The sequence below is a fragment of the Colias croceus genome, chromosome 23 (genome assembly GCF_905220415.1).
Source record: "Colias croceus chromosome 23, ilColCroc2.1".
In the NCBI taxonomy this organism is placed as follows: domain Eukaryota; kingdom Metazoa; phylum Arthropoda; class Insecta; order Lepidoptera; family Pieridae; genus Colias; species Colias croceus.
Window position 1 is genome coordinate 5,254,845 of NC_059559.1, and position 19,192 is coordinate 5,274,036.

General features: G+C 35.7%; 1 protein-coding gene across 10 annotated transcripts in view; it reads right to left on the bottom strand.

Annotated features, from left to right (window-relative positions):
• Positions 1-2,212: 2,212 nt before the first annotated feature.
• LOC123702229 (LIM domain-binding protein 2) overlaps positions 2,213-19,192 on the bottom strand; it is a 55,933-nt gene continuing 38,953 nt past the window's right edge. For 2 of the 10 annotated variants that reach the window (XM_045649915.1, XM_045649916.1), the window contains exons 3-9: positions 8,767-8,842; positions 7,798-7,900; positions 6,627-6,799; positions 5,650-5,850; positions 4,132-4,255; positions 3,575-3,693; positions 2,213-2,432 (exon numbers count right to left, since the gene is read on the bottom strand). In XM_045649915.1, coding sequence (XP_045505871.1) covers positions 2,268-2,432; positions 3,575-3,693; positions 4,132-4,255; positions 5,650-5,850; positions 6,627-6,799; positions 7,798-7,900; positions 8,767-8,842 — 961 coding nt within the window. In that variant the 3' untranslated portion in view covers positions 2,213-2,267. The other 8 variants (XM_045649924.1, XM_045649923.1, XM_045649918.1 and 5 more) reach the window with 8 other exon arrangements.

Here is a 19,192-nt window from a genome sequence, read left to right on the forward strand (position 1 = left end):
CGTGAAAAAAATTAATTTTTGTTCCCATATTATCTTTAGTACTTACTTATACAAGGCACATTGTCTAGATTCTTAGTTCTGCTGGCTTATTTTGTTTCTTTTTCTGCATAATGCTTCTTTTTTTTCTTTTTACTTCCTCATGCAAAATGATCAATCAGCTGTTGCGATTTGTATGGGGAAATAATTTTTATTTTTGAAATCTACTTTTTGCCGTAGTTTCCTACTCAGTCAAAAATGTCTTGGAAAAATATTTTTATAGCTCAAGAAAATCGCCATGTAAACATTGCTTTATGTGTTCAGGCATGTTGTGACTTTTCGTTCAGCGTATAAGTGACCGCTCAAATAGTCACACAGCGGAAGTCACATTTGATAATCCTCTAGTAATAAAAACGGTTTAAAATATAACCACAACACTTATATTCATCAAAACTTTTGATCAACTTACATATAAAAACATTTAAAACAAAATTAACTAAATACTACAAGATAAATAGATAGAAATAAGCCAAAATATGGTCACATACCTGAATGAAGAATTTGGTCCCTGCGGCTTGCAAACACGCGTGCACTCCTTCTAAGCAGTTTTTTGACCCTGAGGGCTTCTAACCTGATAAGTTGCATAGCAGTAGCTATGGTGTTGACAGTAATGCAAAAATATTTGAACCACAGTAATTTTCTTTTTAGAAAATCGGTGACACAACTGAATGTTCCGGGAAGGACAATTTTTTTGATTTTATTTTTTATTTTTTTATCTTTTATTTTGTTATATAAGGTTATTATATTTTAACTATTATCACAGTAACTGATTATCCTGGACCAAATAAAACCTTGAAAGATGGTACCTTTCTTACAAAAAAGTTAAGAAATAATTTAATAACCGCGTAAGAGTAAGCAGGGGACAGCGTAAAATTACCCTTTTTTCAATTGTTATTTATGATTAACTTAACTTTATTTTAGATTTTGTCATAGTTTTTGTTAAAAAAACAAAATATTGTATACGTATAATCACTTTGATAACATATATAAATAAATCTGGCAACTACTTCATTATATAGAATTTAATGAATTCGAGGGACAGTTGAAAATCAGGGGGGTATACATTTTTGTGAAAATGCCCATAACTGATGTAGATGGCGCAAGTAGTTTGTTGTGTTGTTGTGATTTAAAATTATAAGTTTGCAGCTTTATATCAATATTTAAATAACCATAAAAAAAATTTAACTATACACACACATACACATTTTTCTTCTGTTATATTTCATGAACCGTATAATATTGAAATTAAATACAGCGCCATCTATTAGAGAGAAGATGTAGTCATTATTAATTTCGATTCTTCTATTCACCACTAGATGTCTCTGATACAAAGTATATTTTAACCCGCATCAATACGTGATCAGTGTTTGCAAAACTACAAGTCCCTTCGCGCTTAGTATACCAATAGTGGGACACCCTGTATAAATAAATAAATAAAAATAAATATATAGCCTAAAGTATTCCTCGACAAATGGGCTATCTAGTTATCAACGCACCCAAAGAATTTTTCAAATCGGACCTAGTTTCTGAGATTAGCGCGTTGAAACACTCTTTAGCTGTATAATATTGTATAGATTTATTTATTGATTTAATAAATGAAACGATACCAATTTAAATTTCGCGCTGTTTATGTATGATGTGCGCATGCGCAGGTTTTATTTATTTTATAATTTATAGTAAAATAAATAATTTAGCAATTTCAATGATGGACCTATACGTACCTAACGATAAAGAATACAATTTTGATAAAATTCGCCAATTTTGTTATGGATGAGGTGCTAAAGTGTACTTTTTTATACCCAAAATTTAAATAAAATATTTATTAAAAAACTAAAAGGGGTTTTTTAAATATTATTTATAAATTATAGATATACCCGTAGAGCACAGGTTTTAAGCAGGTTAAATGACCTGTGATTATTATCTCCACTCCACCTCGTCCCCCTCAAATTGTGTGTGTGTGTGTGTAAATAAATACAATATCATACAAAAAGCGTACAATGTTCAGCGTACAATGTTACCGTGTTGTAAATCTTATTGTAGTTTTTATATCTTTTTAGTATGTACACACCATTTTATCATTAAAAAATGACAAAAAATCTGGATTTTTTTTTTCTTTTTTTTTGGAACAAAAAACACTCATTTTTTGGGACAAAAAAAGTGCAATAAAACACGCTAGTATCCGTAAAGGCCTATATTTATTTATTTATATCGACATATCCGAGGGCTGGGTGTCAGTGGTTGCCGGGGGGAGTCTTTGCGGGGGAGGCGGGGGGCGGGTTGCTCCACTCCACCCCGTCCCCCTCGTATTGTGTGTTCTCAAGTCTGGTTATCAGCCGTTCGTCTTCGTCGCCGAACTCACCCCCCATGAGGGAGGGTTCGCCGACCACCATTACGTCCTGGAACAATATGTTTGATTATTGTACATGTTTATTATAGTATTTTCTTGATTAACGCGAGAATTATTCATTAAGAAACTGAAAGGGCACAGGGAGATAATGCTGTTTCCCCGTGACCACGCTCGCTGTGAAGTGTTCGAAACGTCTGGTTAAAATACAATATAATCGTAATAATTAGTGCATTCAAATGCTTTACCAGAAATTTGGAAATTATAGAAAAAATTCTATCAATTGGCGGGATTCGAATTCGCATCTTTAGCTATGCTGGGGCGACCAACCTCTCGGCCACCCGCGATTCCGCCAGAGCAATCGAATTTATTCTACTCTTATGGTTGTTTAATCATCTCTATAGTTTTTTTTACTCAGTTTCAGGCAAGTATTCGCCTAATGAGGTGATGTCCCTACAGTAGAATTAATTCGATTCGTTTTGTTCACTCTTTTTTTCCATCATCATTATCATTATCAGCCTACATATTTTGTCATCTGCTGGACATAGGCCTCAGTCATGGCACGCCACTTTTCTATACTTTACATTATTCATAATTTATATTTATAAATAAAGTCTATATAATCCTAGCTGTCCCAGCAAACGCCTTACTTTTATCACTTAGGGGTATGAAAAATAGATGTTGGCCGATTCTCAGAACTACCCGATATGCACACAATATTTCATGAGAATCGGTCCAGCAGTTTTGGAGGAGGTAACTAACATTGTGACACGGAAATTTTATATATTAGAATGTGCATATCTATATTATCTTTACGTTTATGTCAACAATATTTGTCTAACCATATTAGGTCTTCGAAACCAATATGCTTAGGCTCATATTGTATAGAGTGGCCAGTCGCTATCCAAACTAAGCTCTGTAGTCACGTCTCAAAATAAATCATTTATACATATATATTCTTCAAATTGCCTTTAATTTCAACCACCAACAAAACAGCCCTCCTAGCCAAGTGGCTTTCTGTTAGCGTAGCGTTCAATAGAATAGATTACGAATGTATGAGATTGACGTAAGCTGGAGATACGTTTATCTACAGCTTACGTCAATCTCATACATTCGTAGTATATTCTATTGAACGTTACGCTAACAGAAAGCCACTTGGCTAGGGGGGCAGGCAAAAGAAGTAAGAAGATGTACCTGTGAGGCTAAACTGAAGTTGGGTCCGGGCGATCTCTTCTTGGCGGGCGCGGGCGGTGCTGCGTTCGCGCCCGCGCTGCCCTTGCGCTTGCGTCGCTTGCTTGCCGGCCGCTGGGATTCTGTTAATATGTGTTCATATCACTACATAGTATAAAAAAATGTGTGCATGTACTAGTGTACACACGTAAGAAGTGAAACTTCTTTATGACCTTATTTTTCAAAAAAAATAATTTACTATTATATGCAACTTTACAGAAATACATCGAATCACGCGTGGTAGGGATAAGAAAAAGATGGCGCGTAACGGAAAAATGTCACGCCTATCGAAAAAATGTTACACTAAATTTTTTTTAGATAAAGAAGTTTCACTTCAACAAAGTCGCTTTCTCTGTCCCTATGTCCCTTTGTATGCATCCCATTCTTTAAAAGTACGCAACGGATTTTGATAGAATAGATAGAGTGATTCAAGAGGAAGGTTTTAGTATATAATTTATTAGGTTTTAGACAAAGCGGGCGAAGCCGCGGGCGGTAAGCTAGTAAATAAATAAATAACTCACCAGGCGGCGCCACCATCCTCTGCCACTTTTGGAAGAGCGTCGTCTTGAGACAATCTCTTGGGGATAAGGCATACGCCTTGTGCCGAGACATTAGTTCCTGCATCGGCTCCAGGATTACGCATAACTGGAATTTTTCAATATAAAAATAATAAATATGTATAAAAACAGGTATTGTAGGTATGGGGAGACGTATTATGTACCTCTTATTTCCAGACAAATTACGCCGTGAATTGAACTGACTGGCAAATTCATATTATGATCGCAATAACCAGCCATGGTTAATATATTAATACTAGCTGTCCCGGCAAACGTTGTTCTGCCACTCTTATCACTTAGGGTTATGAAAAATAGATATTAGCCGATTCTCAGACCTACCCGACATGCACACAAAATTTTATGAGAATCGGTCCAGCCGTTTTGGAGGAGTACGGTAACTAACATTGTGACAGGGGAATTTTATATATTAGAAGATGTATTATATATAAACCGTGGCTGTTGTGTATGGCATGGCATGTATTATATATTTAAATATGTATTATATATTAATATGAATTTGCCAGTCAGTTCAATTGAGTCCAGAGATATTTTTTGCTATTATTATTATTTTGTTATTCAAAAAATTTAAACCAAATAATCATTTATTTACCTTGGACCAGCTACGAAAGTATAAAATTCTTAGTCTCGAGTAACAGGGCACCATGAACAAGGATCGATGTGTCTCTTGCTGCTACAGGAAACTTATGGCTGGTTCACACTTTGATTAGTGTGAGTGCAGGTGATTAGTGCGAGTGCAGGTGTGTAGTGCGAGTAGTGTCCAATTCAACTGCGAGTGCAGGTGATTAGTGGGAGTGCAGGTCAATGGTGCAATTCACGACGCTACACACTACGCTAAACACTAAACACTAAACACTCGTGTCCAGACGTGTTTAGGCAGGCACACTGCGAGTGAGGGGGAAGGGAGGGCGCGCGGGACGTGGCTACTCGCAGTCCACTCGCAAAAAAATAGAACACGCTTCTATTCACTTTACTACACAGCCTACTAAACACTTGCACTAAACAGTCGCTGTCCACACGTAGTTACTAAACACCTGCACTAATCACCTGCACTCGCACTAATCAAAGTGTGAACCAGCCATTACGTGAAGTGCAGCGTAGCGCATTGTTCATTGTCAAACTATTTTCGACATTGTTTTCATGAGAATAAAATTCAAAATTAAATAACAACATTTTATTTCGGGGAGCATCGAAACACGTGAAAAGTAGCGCGCTGCGCTTTTTATAATGCTATTTTAATGAGGACAATGTCAATAATAGTTTGACAATGTAAAATGCGTTTCGTCATATATTCGCCGGATCTAAGTAGTTGAGCACAGAGTACCAGGAAACCATAAATAAGCACGTAGTATGAAGATAGATGCGTCTCTACAGGACCCCCATAAATAGTTGTCGGAAGGGTACCAGGACACCATAAGCATGCAGAAGGTTTGTTCAATATGTTTCTTGCTACAGGAAACTCACCCGTAAATAGTTGAGCGTAGAGTTAGTGATCCCCTGGCGGGTGATGTTCTTGGCCAGCTGGTCGAGTGCCGCATGGTCCGGGGGGTGCACAGCCTGTCGCGGTATGAGCTCACGGTGTGCTCTAACCGCCATGTGCCACGATTTGATCCGCATTAGATCGTCGAACGTGAACTCCAGTATTAGCCGGCCTTCTGTGCACACCTGGAAAAGAGAAAATATGTTTGAATATGGGAAGAATTTCAGGTAATGAATAAATAAATAAATAAATATTTTTCAGGACAATTTTCATAAACGGCACGATCTGATCCCATACTAAGCTTTCCTTTGTGTTATGGAAACCAGATGGCTGATAATGTTTAACCATACCATCTGGAAGTAGAAAATTTGGTTGAGTTTGGGAAGAATTTCACGTAACTAATTAGACGGCAATTAGAAATAACGTTACGTTAAACCATATTTCTAAGCGAATGATTAAATATTTATGTTGTGTAATTAAATATTTATACGTTTTTTGAAAACTGATTGGATGCTATTTTATGATGAAAAAGACCTTGTCCATGCTTGAAGTTACGTACTCCAATTATTTATTACGTTAACTCCAAAATGGAATGAGCCAATAAGTAGATTTTTTATAATTTAAGTTTGTTTCAAACAATGTATTGAATCGCATATTGTGTTTGAAATCTTAATATATATAAATCTCGTGTCACAATGTTTGTCCTCAATGGACTCCCAAACCACTTAACCGATTATAATAAAATTCGCACACCATGTGCAGTTTGATCCAACTTGAGAGATAGGATAGTTTAAATCTCAAATCGTTTTAGAGAAAGCGGGCGAAGCCGCGGGCGGTAAGCTAGTAAAGTTATAAATTTTTTAAGACTTTTTTTTTTGACAAATTGGTTGTTAATAATAATTGTATTGTTTGATTTCTGGAAGTACCAGGGCACCAGACATTATCAGGAGCTTTCACCCACCTTAGTGAACATCGGTTTCCCGTGATGCGTGACCATCGTACAGTGGTCGCAGTCGAGTGTGATGCTTGTGTTGTGAAACGACTCCTTCGGCTGTCGCATCGTATAGTACAGTTCTGACACTCCCCCCTCGTATATACTGCGAAAGTATCGCGGTATGAGTGTCCTTCCTATCGCTGGAATTGAGAAAACGGTATATTAGTATGCGTTTTCATAATTTACCAACTGTTCGCCACGGCTCCGTCCCGGTTATAAATTTTTGAAATTTTTAGGATAAAAAGTATCTATATCCTGGTTCTAAGCTACTTTCCCACCAATTTTAACCAAATCTGTTTAACCATTTTTTATTTATAAATAACTAGCTTTCCACCCGCGGCTTCGCCCGCGCAGTCAGGTATAAAGTAGCCTATCTCCTTTCTCAGGTATCAAAATATCTCTATACCAAATTTCATGCAAATTGGTTCAGTAGTTAAAGCGTGATAGAGTAACAGACAAGACAGACAGAGTTACTTTCGCATTTATAATATTAGTGTGGATGTAAGTGACTCGTCTTTTAAGTACATAGATGTTATAATATTAGTGCATGTTTTTTAGAATTCACTAGCTGTGCCGCGCGGTTTCAGTTGACGAAACCACGGGCATTTTCATAATTTTGTAGCTTACTAGCTTAGTTTTTGTCTAAAAATGAACAATTTAGAGGTAAAAAAGGAAGATTTAATACCGCATCAAAATCAGTTGCGTAGTTTTAAACATTTTAAGCATTTCGATGCGGTTTTTTAATTTAATAGATAGAGTGATTTAAGAGGAAGGTCCTACTATATAATTTATTAGGCTTTAGACAAATCGGGCGAAGCCGCGGGCGGAATGCTAGTATTAGTATATTAGTATTGAAACATCATTATTGTGGGGCAAATGGTTTTCACACCACTCATATCAATAAAATTTTTCATAGACTTAGCACGTGCAGGTATAGTACGATTCAAACTTAATGGCGGCTCGGAAGTTAGGTGCAGGAGTGAGTGTGGGTGCGCACAGATCCCTTAACGTCCCGCTAATACCTAAAACTGTTTTCTGCGCATCAGATCGTACGATGTTCCGAGCCACCGTTAAGTTTGAATTGTACTATATCAACTAATAAAAAAAAAGTTAAAAATCAAATAAAAACAAAACTCACTATATCTTTTGGGCCCATCTTCTAAACAGAATGTGAGTGTGAGCGTCGCGTCGTCTTCAAAAAACTCCGTCGCGAACGCGTCCCACCATAAATTGTCAGAGTCCTGAAATATTTGGGAAATTCATCATTATATTGCAATTATGAAACTTTTTAATTATCATAATCATTAATCAAACATAATATTAAGATCATAACACTGGCTGTGTCCCGCGGTTTCACCCGCCTTGCTCCGCTCCTATTGGTTTAGCGTGATGATATATAGCCTATGGCCTTTCTCGATAAATGGGCTATCTAACACCGAAAGAATTTTTCAAATCGGACCCGTAGTTCCTGAGATCGCGTTCAAAAACAGATAAGTACATTAAATTTTTGATAGAGTATTCTTTCACGTGCGATTTAAAATCGTTGAGTATAATAAGCATACAAATTGTATTTCTATTAATGTTTATAAACATTCTAAATTTAGCAAACTAAAAAAAAAATACACATTTTCAAGTTACAAGCAAGCAACAAACTATCCACACTAAAACTCAGACTATAATACATAGATGGCGCTATTATAAAACAACAATATTGACAACTCAACTAGGTGTCGCTAGTAGCCGTATCGAAGAGACGTTCGAAAAGAACTTTCATAAAAAAATCGCATAAAAATTCACAGAAATATTTATTCTTAAACTACATCAATATCAATAGTCATATTAATCTTACAACGTAAGCATCACACAGAAATTTTTGACAGTTAATTTTTTTCATATGTACTATCTGAGCAATGCGGTTTTACCTGCATTGCTATAATCCTATTGGTCTTAGCGTGATGATATAATATAGCCCATAACCTTCCTCGAAACATGGTCTATGCAACATTGAAATTTTTCAAATCGGACAGTAGTTCCTGAGATTAGCGCGTTCAAACAAACAAACTTTTGAGCTTTAGTATAGATATATTGAATATATAATATATATTACCTCTGTCCTCTGTTGTAGTCTTTTATTGAGCTCATATACTCTGTAATCTGGTTGGCCGAAATACGGCGCGTGCCTCCTGAAATTGAGAAAAAATAAATTTAATACTTTATTATAAGTAGACGAACGCAGCCGGGGGCAAAAGCAAGTATGTCTATGCTTATGTTGTTCAGGTATATACCTAAGCTACATAACAGCCAAGTATCATCAAAATCGGGTCAGCGGTTTTTGTGTGAAAGTGTATAAAACAAAACACATAGCTATATTTAACTTTTGAGTTTATCTAGAAAAAAAATAATATTGGAAACATCTTATGTTGCTGAAGAAAAGCGCAGTAAATATACCGAAATTTATGTTATTTTGAACAATTAATAGCTAAACATTCAACATAATTATGTCATAGTATTGTTTTTATGTTTACATGTCTGTAACACATATTTTTCAAATCTATATAGAGGTAAATACAATCGATAGAAATGCAAAACGTATTTTAATGGTTGTTTATATTAAGATAGATGGAACCGTAGACAAAACCAATACGATATTACTATATTAAAGTATAAATCCTTATTTTAGTATTCATTTTTAGTTTTTGTATACAAAAAAAAAATAGTATATATGTATAATGTACGTCTACAATACAATTTAGGGCCGATTTTTCAATCCTTGGTTAAAATTTATCCGTCCAATAAAGTATTACACGAACATTTTAAAATATCACCAGTAAACTATCAAATACAATTAATTAGAATACATTTTTGAAATGGTATTTTAATACGTTATTCAATGAATAAGTTTTAACCAAGGATTGAAAAATCAGCCCTTACACACATAATATAGTTCCTTACATGTTAAATAGGCGGCCTTATCACTTACAAGCGATCTCTGCCAGGCAACCTTTGTATAGGATTTGTTTTGTGAAATAGAATAAGTGAGAATGAGAATAGTATATTTTTATCACAATGTTATGAGTACAAAAACTACGCAAAGTCGCGTCTTTAAGCTAGTTATCCATACTAATATTATAAATGCGAAAGTAACTCTGTCTGTCTGTCTGTTACTCAATAATGCCTAAACTACTGAACCAATTTTCATGAAATTTGGTATGGAGATATTTTGATAACCGAGAAAGGACATAGGCTAATTTTTATCCCGGGAAAATGACGCAATCCCGGAAATCCCAAGGGAACGGGAACAATGCGGGTTTTTTCTTTGAATGCGCGGGCGAAGCCGCGGGCGGAATCCTAGTAATAATATAAATAAAGATTGTTTATATGACACAGTTATTCTTAAATCCTATTCCGCGAATGTATGAATGTTTATATTAATTTTTAGAGCGTGTACTGAAAATATTTGATTTAGAGCCGATTTTTCAATCCTTGGTTAAAATTTATCCGTCCAATAAAGTATTACACGAACATTTTAAAATGGCACCTGTAAACTGTCATATATATATACGGACAAATAGAATACATTTTTGAAATGGTAGTTTAATACGTTATTCGATGAATATGGTTTTAACCAAGGATTGAAAAATCAGCCCTTATACTACTAGCATATTATACATTGTATATTATACTAACTGCGCTCCGCGGTTTCACCCGCGTGACTCTGCTTTAGATAGCGTAATCACTACATAGTATAAAACAAAGTCGCTTTCTCTGTCCCTATGTATGTATGCTTAAATCTTTAAAATAACGCAACGGATTTTGATGCGGTTTTTTTTAATAGATAGATTGATTCAAGAGGAAGGTTTTAGTATATAATTTATTAGGTTTTAGACAAAGCGTGTGAGACCGCGGGCGGTAAGCTAGTGATATAATAATATCCTCCTAGTGCTAGTGATATAATAATAGCCTTCCTCGATGAATGCGCTATCTAACACCTGAAGAATCTTTCAGATTGGGCCCGTAATTCCTGAGATTATCGCGTTCAAACATAACAAAATGGTAACAGCTGAGAAACTTCAACTAATTTTGCAAAAGAAAAAAAAAAGAATTAAAAAACATATACACTCTTACGGTATCGAAACGTTTTAATTCTTATAATTTTGTATTGTCTTACCATTCGGAATGTTTCTTGCCAAGACAAACTTTTCGAAGTCTTACAAATTCGCAGAATAAGAATTTTAAAGGTCTAATTTATTGAAGGACACGTTTCTATAGATATTATTATTTTATTAGAAATATTAAAACGCCCATTGGTACAGTGGTAAGTAACCTTGACTATTATGTCAGAGTTTGTCAGTTCGATTCTTAAACTACACTGTCAAAGGTAATTCGTACCAACTCAGAAACCTTCGTGGGCTCAGGCATAACACTTTGCTGAAGATCATCTGATCATCATTACAATATAATATGATCAAATGCACAGTTTACGATTCTATAAAGGACAGATAAACATTCATTTTTAACAAGCATTTATTAGCTTCACCTGTATGTTTGTATGTAACCAGCATCTTTTAATTCGATTTTTACGCAGAATTAATTCAAACTTTGTACACTTAACAAGGATCGGTAACAAAAAAATCATTTCATGAGTTCATCTTATTACTAGCTGTCGCGGTTTCACCCGCGTGGCTCAGTTCCTGTTGGTCTTAGCGTGATGAGATATAGGCTATAGCCTACCTCGATAAATGGGCTATCTAATATCGAAAAAATTATTCAAATCGGACCAGTAGTTCCCGAGATTAGCGCGTTCAAACAAACAAACTCTTCAGCTTTATAATAGTAGTGTTGTAAATTGTAATCCATACTAATATTATAAATGCGAAAGTAACTCTATCTGTCTGTCTGTTACTCAATCACGCCTAAACTACTGAACCAATTTGCATGAAATTTGGTATGGAGATATTTTGATACCCGAGAAAGGACATAGGCTACCTTTTATTGCGAAATATGTACCACGGGCGAAGCCGGGGCGGACCTCTAGTATGTCCATAAGTATCTAGTGTCTTACTCAAACAATATATTTGTCTGCTTAATAACAAGCGAAGCCAATAAAATAAATTACTATACGATGAATTGATAACCTTAGAGGTGTGTGGCTTCTCCAGATAGCCAATGAACATACATAGTCAATTAAAACTAGTCTTTCACCCGGATTCGCTCAGAATATAATTATTTTTTTAACAAAACCTAAACTGCTTTCTAATAAAATTACAATAGGACATACAGTAAGGCAGAAGAAAAAATTAACAAGTAAAAATATTATCTAATATTAAAAAAAAACCGCTTCAAAATCTGTTGCTTAGTTTTCAAGATTTCAGCTTACAAAGGGATTTTGGACAGAGAAAGCGACTTTGTTTTATAAGTACTACTAGCTTACCGCCCGCGGCTTCGCCCGCTTTAAGACGATTTGAGATTTAAACTATCCTATCTCTCAAGTTGGATCGAACTGCACATGGTGTGCGAATTTTATTACAATCGGTTAAGTGGTTTAGGAGTCCATTGAGGACAAACATTGTGACACGAGATTTATATATATATTTATTATTTATGTAGTGATAAGAAAGTATTGATATTTGTTTACTCTATAACAATAATTCCGTTTATTTTAACTTATTAAAAAAATTACTGCTTGATCTAATTTTGACGAAATCATTCAATAACTTAGACCCGGAGCTATAAAAATAAAATTTATTTCATGATTATGTTTCTTATTTGGTCTGAAGAGTAAAAGAAACAGAAGCCTTTAGTTAAAATATTGATTGAAGAAGTTTATAATTAAATAATTTACAAATTAATTACATTAAAATTTAAAATACTAAGATATTGAACAAACTGGTTTAAACTACTTTTTATCTATATACTTACTACTAATATTATAGAGACGCAGAGTTTTAACTTCGCATGTATGTATGTATGGTAATCTTCAGAAGTACTGAACTGATCATGAAAATTCCTTCACAAACAAAAAATAATATACACTCTTATGGTATCGAAACGTTTTTAATTCTTATAATTTTGTATTGTCTTACCATTCGGAATGTTTCTTGCCAAGACAAACTTTTCGAAGTCTTACAAATTCACAGAATAAGAATTTTAAAGGTCTAATTTATTGAAGGACACGTTTCTATAGATATTATTATTTTATTAGAAATAATAAAACGCCCATTGGTACAAAGTGGTAAGTAACCTTGACTATTATGTCAGAGTTTGTCAGTTCGATTCTTAAACTACAAACAGAAAGCTAAACTATTCAGGAGCGATATACTCTTTTGTAAGTCAGGTAGGCGATGCCGTGGCAAGTCGTTAGTATATTTTAATCATGAATGACTGAACCATCTCAATAAAGAAAGCTTTGTAGGCACAGACATACAAACAGATATACAAACGTCGATAGCTTCTTGCGGTTAGGGAGTTAATCGAATTATATGGCAACCGAATTAACTACGGTCTTCTAGCCGCTTAGAAGAAAGTCTGGAAAGCGTAACAAGTCGAGATTGTCGGACGTAAATATCTAGAAGTATTGTCTGGATTGATTTATTTATTTTGACCATTTTTCTTTTGCCGCTCCATAATTTGATAAAGACTCTAGTCCGAGAAAATGAAGCCGAAAATGGGCCATTAGCGGAAATAATTTGTGTAGTCTTGAAAATCTGTCATCATGTTAAGGAACTACTGTAGCGATTTTAAAAACTATACGATTTATTTAAGCTAATTTTACTAATTTTCTCGGACTCAATCAGGGTTTCATATGATACTTTCAGAGAATATACATTACAATTCATGTATTTGACAGTGCATGCAAAGATCGGATCGGATATTACCTTAAAAACATAAATTCTAAACTTTTTTATCGGATCTCGCATGGGATCATAAACTATTCTATCTCCAGAGTATGGCACGGTGTAGCCAACCTTCCTCAAATCTAGGTTACTTGTCTTTGGTTTAAAGATTTAACATAGCTGGCATATAGCTCACTGTTAACACCCCATGGTTTATCTTTATTCGTTCTAATTTGACCCTAATTTTAAGACTGATTTTTTTAAAAGAGCAACTATGGAGTTTCTTGCCGTTTCTTCTTCATAGATACTGCTTTCCGAATCGGTAGTAAATGTTAAAAACATGTAATGACGATTCGAAAGTGCTTCTAAAAGAAGTCTATAAATAAATGTTTGAGTTTAATCTTCTTAATATATATAAATCAATCTCGTGTCACAATGTTTGTCCTCAATGGACTCCTAAACCACTTAACCGATTATAATAAAATTCACACACCATGTGCAGTTTGATCCAACTTGAGAGATAGGATAGGTTTTATCCCGGAAATCCCACGGGAAAGGGAACTATGTGGGGTTTTCTATGAAAACGCGGGCGAAGCCGCGGGCGGAAAGCTAGTGTATACCTAAAATAAGGATCCGGCACCGGGTGGTACATCGGCGGCGGCGGCGCGTACTCATGGTACTGCACTTGCGGCAGCGGGTGCGGCGAGAGGTGGTGGTACTCGCGGTACTCGCCCTCGCCGCCGAGCGAGCCCAGCGCCACCGGCATGTAGGCCACTTTGTCACCGCGCCATGCCTCCGGGGCGAGCTGCTGCCGCGCTATGGGCGCCTGGTACTCGCGCTCGTAGTAGTATTCTATTCTATCCGTTGGTGAAATTTTGCTTTATGTACGTCTAGTACTGAAAGTACGCTTTACAGCCGAAATCTTCTAACTTTATGGGCGCCTGGTACTCGCAATACCAGTATTCTATTCTATCCGTTTGTAAAATTCAGTCTCGATTTTAGTTCCGGCAGATACCGAGTAAAGCGCCTGGTAGTCGGATCGAGTATGCTGCGTTATAAAAATCACTTTATGTTATGGACGCCTGGTGTACTCTATGAGAGTATTCTATTCGTTCGCCGAAATCGTCTAGCGTTTTGGCTGCCTAGTACTTGATGGAAGTACGTTGGGCTTTTCACCAGTATTCTAATCTCTATCCGTTGGTGAAATCTGGCGTTATGTCTGCTTGGTATACGATAGGACAGCGCTGGCTTTCACGTCAATACAGTTAGTATGCGTTAGTGAAACCTAGCGCTTATAACTTCCTGGTATTTGACACTTCTAAAACACTAGCTTTCACAATGTTCACCTCTAGTTTTACTTACGAACTGATCACACAAGAATCTTTGTTAAAATTTTATGCGTTCTTGTCGCTTGGTACCTACTCAATAGTCCCAAAACTTGGACACCGCACAGTTTTTGACAAAAATAGTTTTAAATAGTTTACGCACGTGGCGTTGATATACAGAAATATTTTATCGCACTTTGGCACTAACACTGTTTACAATTAGTAAACAACGAAATAACAACAACAAACAATATAAAATTTAACTATTAAATAACTTTGGACACTGATATTGCACAAACGTTTCCGCTAGCATAATTGGAATTCTGAAAATTGACGGTTCGCGTTCAATTTGTGCACAATTCTCTCGATAAAACAAGCGAATTTTATTTAAATTAATTACGCAAAATAAAATAATCCCGTCAAAGAGTCACGCGTGCCCGCAAAATGTACGAAGGCGACTGATAAAATTTCGAATTTTTCGCGCGGGAAGCACCATTTTACCGTGAAGAACGTCCTAAATCACTTATATACTTGACTGTGATAAGCGATTGTAGCCTCTATTTCATCGCGGTAGAGGCGATAAGCTCTTAGATAGTCGAGTACACGTGAAATGCGGCAACGTCGCGTCAGCTGGCGATAGAACTGCGTTCGGAAAGGTCAACAATTCAACATCGTATTTTTTCTCCCGGTTATTTTCGTATAAGTTTGTTATTGTTCAGCTTTAGGAAGTTTCGTGGTTTTATCAAATAAGATAATGTATCGAATAGAATCAGAATTTAGTTAAAATTTAATTAACGTTTGTTTTAGAAAAAAATATTCTATTCAAATACATATTATAGTTTAATAAGAATTAGTAAAATATTAAAATCTTTTGTAAGTAATAAATCTCCCAACAAGGTAGTTAATAAATTATGTAAGTATGTAAAATGTGAATCGCAACACAAACTTGTAAAGATGCCCGTAAAAAATAGATAATGTAAGAGGCAAGAGCATTGTTTTCACCGGCGCGGCGCGGCCTCGGCGCGCGACGTTGCCGCTCCGCTCTCGCACCATAACTTTTTACTGTTTCTTAGCACATAGAGCGCTCATTACTGCACGCACACATACACCCGCCGCGGCGTACACACGCGCACCTAGTGCAGTATATAATATACATTCCGCTATGAACATAGGTATGTAGGTAAGCTACGACGTGGTACACAAATCAAACAGTGTGTTATAAATAACTAGCGGAGATGTGTCCGTGAAAACGCGTCAATTTTGTCCATAAATCAATTATATTTGAACTTTCACACGTATACTATTGTTACAGCTGTTGATAAGAATCTTATTAGAATTGTAAATACAATGTAAATAAAGTAATCTCTTCCACGTCATAAATTTTATGCGACGCGGCGCAAGGACGGACTTTTATTTTTTTATGAATTTCGATTAAGTAAGGGATGATTTAGCATTACCCGACGTAGTGACGTTCGGCACACAAAAATAAATCGATAAACGTCATCCGTTCGAAAATGGAACATTGGAACGCGCGGGAAAAATTTAGTTCCATTCACAAAAAATATTCTTCGTCAAATGAGTCTAAATTTGACCGCTTTAATTATGAAACCTTACGATTTAAAGTAGGTTAACAACACAATGCACGTCGGAAAATTCACTGAGAGAAAATTGCACACAACTCGAACACGATCGATACAAATGATTTAACACATTTACACTCGCTTCTGTCGGCACAAACTTGTTGCTAACGCGAAAAAGCGGAAATCTATGGGAGCCAAGGAGACACCGGTTATCGCTGGAGCAGACGATACTGATAAGGGTTATACTATGCAGTCGCGAAAAGCCGTGCGCCCGCATTAGCGTATGGCCACCAGCCGAATGTATGTCATGTCGTGTCAATGACTTCAGCCGGTAAACAGTGCTTACACGTGCGCGGGGGACGCGAAATCGAAGCCCGACTAGATAATCTGTCAATCAGTATAGACGACAACGCGCGCTTTGACAGCTGTCAGTGATGACGTAACGCGCGCCTGGCGCGCCGGTGGCGGGAAAATTTGACTTGAAAATTTTCATTTACTTTTCGTGTATGCATTACGTTTTTTTTACGCTATAGGATAGCAAACGAGCAAACGCGTCGCCTGGTGTTAAGCGATACATGCATTACGTGAAAACATTTTCTTTTTTTTTTTCTTATCGAAGCGTTTATAACCCATCAGTTCTGTATAAACATTGCAATAAAAAAGAATTGACCCGATAAATGTAATTTTCCAAACTTAAATCATTATGAAAATTAATACGATTTAAACGATTGAAAAGAAAAAAATTGTCGACCGTTTTAAGAGATCGTATACAAACTATTTAGTACATTGTACAAGATTCTACCAAGTACCAGTCACTCGAAGGCACTAAATTCGCATTAGATCGATGATGTAAAAATGTTTTATATAATAATTAGACCAGTATGATTGACGTTCGGTTAACATCGGATTCTGTCGGATTGCGCCAATTCTTACTTCATTATGTGATTGATTTTTCAATCAACAAATAATTGCAATTGGTAACATTCACCAAATGCTACTATGATTATGAGGCGTAAAGAAGTTACGTAAAGATACTTTAATAAGATTGTAGAGTAGGTACATTTTAGAGACAAAATTCGTATTTTTTAAGCTTGACGTACAGATATCCATATTCCATAGGTATGAATTGTATTTACCCAAATATACAAAAAGAAAGACCGAATACAAGATAATGTGTATTGAAATAAGAACCGACGAAATTTCTTTTACAATGACATAGATAAGCCTTATCAGCAAGTGAAGTGGAATTTAAAGTTAATTGCGCATTTAATTTACTTGTTATTATTTAACTAGCTCTGCACCGCGGTTTTACTCGCAGAGGAACCCGCAAAATCGAGTACTTCCGAGTTATTCCGACGCGTGCATTTGTATAATTGCATAAAAGGAGCGAATGCTCATTCTCACCCTACTATATCAACTTCTATTAATGTAAACAGATGTAGAACATTCCTTCGTTGTTCTTAGTGCGTTCGAAAAGATTCTATGCAATGTTCTAATACTGAACAACATTGAATACGAGTTTTCGTTTTACACTAAAAGATCACGAAAGAATGCTCTTGCGCTAGCTCTATGTTCGTTTGATGTAAATGCACCTGCACCGTGATGTATATTACTTCAAAATTTCATCCAAACCCGTCGCGTAATTTGCTCCAGTAAGAAACAAACAAACATACATGCATCCTAACAAACGTTCGCATTTATTATATTAGCTGGATTACTATTCACTTTACGTATGAATCGTAAACGTTATGTCATTTTGAACAAGAAAAACCGGTTGTAGTGGTCAGTCACATCACCGAAAACCGGTAATGGCGTTTTTGATTTATAATGTTTTGACTGGCCTATCGTTGGCATTATGATTACTATGCACTTTGGTGAAAAATCATAGATTACGTCTTAATCTAATGTATAAAAATTAAAATTCTAGTGTCGCGACTCGCGATGTTTGTAGTTAAACTCCTCTGAAACAGCTGGTTCGATGCTCATGAAATTTTGTAGGTCTGAGGATACGACATTTTTTTCATACCCCTAAGTGATAATAGTAAAGGCAGAACGACGCTTGTCGGGACAGTCAGCAGTTACTTTTTAATGTCTAGTTTCTAGTAATTGTTATAAGTGACGAATTATGTAATTCTTATTTCTTTTAACAATCTTGCCACCCACGGCTTACCCCACTTTATCTAAAACTGAACAAATTATACATTTAAAATCTTCCCCAAGAAATCTATAAATTCGTATAAACCGCATTCAATTCGATCTAAGAACAACTACGGAGTTTCTTGCCGGTTCTTCTCCATAGATACTGCTTTCCGAATCGGTGGTAAATGTTAAAAATATGTAATGACGGTTCAAAAGTGCTTCTAGAAGAAGTCTTTTTGAATAAATAAATGTTTGAGTTTGAGTTTAGGTAAGCATACATAATATGGATAGGTACCTATAGCGAGATGCGAATTTCTTTTATACCATGGCCCTGAAGTGAAGTTATAATTGTAGCATTTTATTTTATGACTACCAAGCTTGGATCTTTAATTAAAATGGCTTCTAATAATTTTCAATTGAATGCCAAAATTATAAACTTCTATAGGAATGTCGTTTGTGAATCATTCTGAACTAAAACAGAAACACTAAAAAGCAAGGTTACCTCTGCAACTTCCTTCTTAGATAAGAAGTTGATCTAAGATTTTAAAATAATTGAATTTTCTGAACATTATTTATTTAGACGGTTCTAAAACACGAACTGTTGTCTGTCTGCTAGTACGAGCTAATTTGCGCAACAAATGCGCCAATTTTAATAC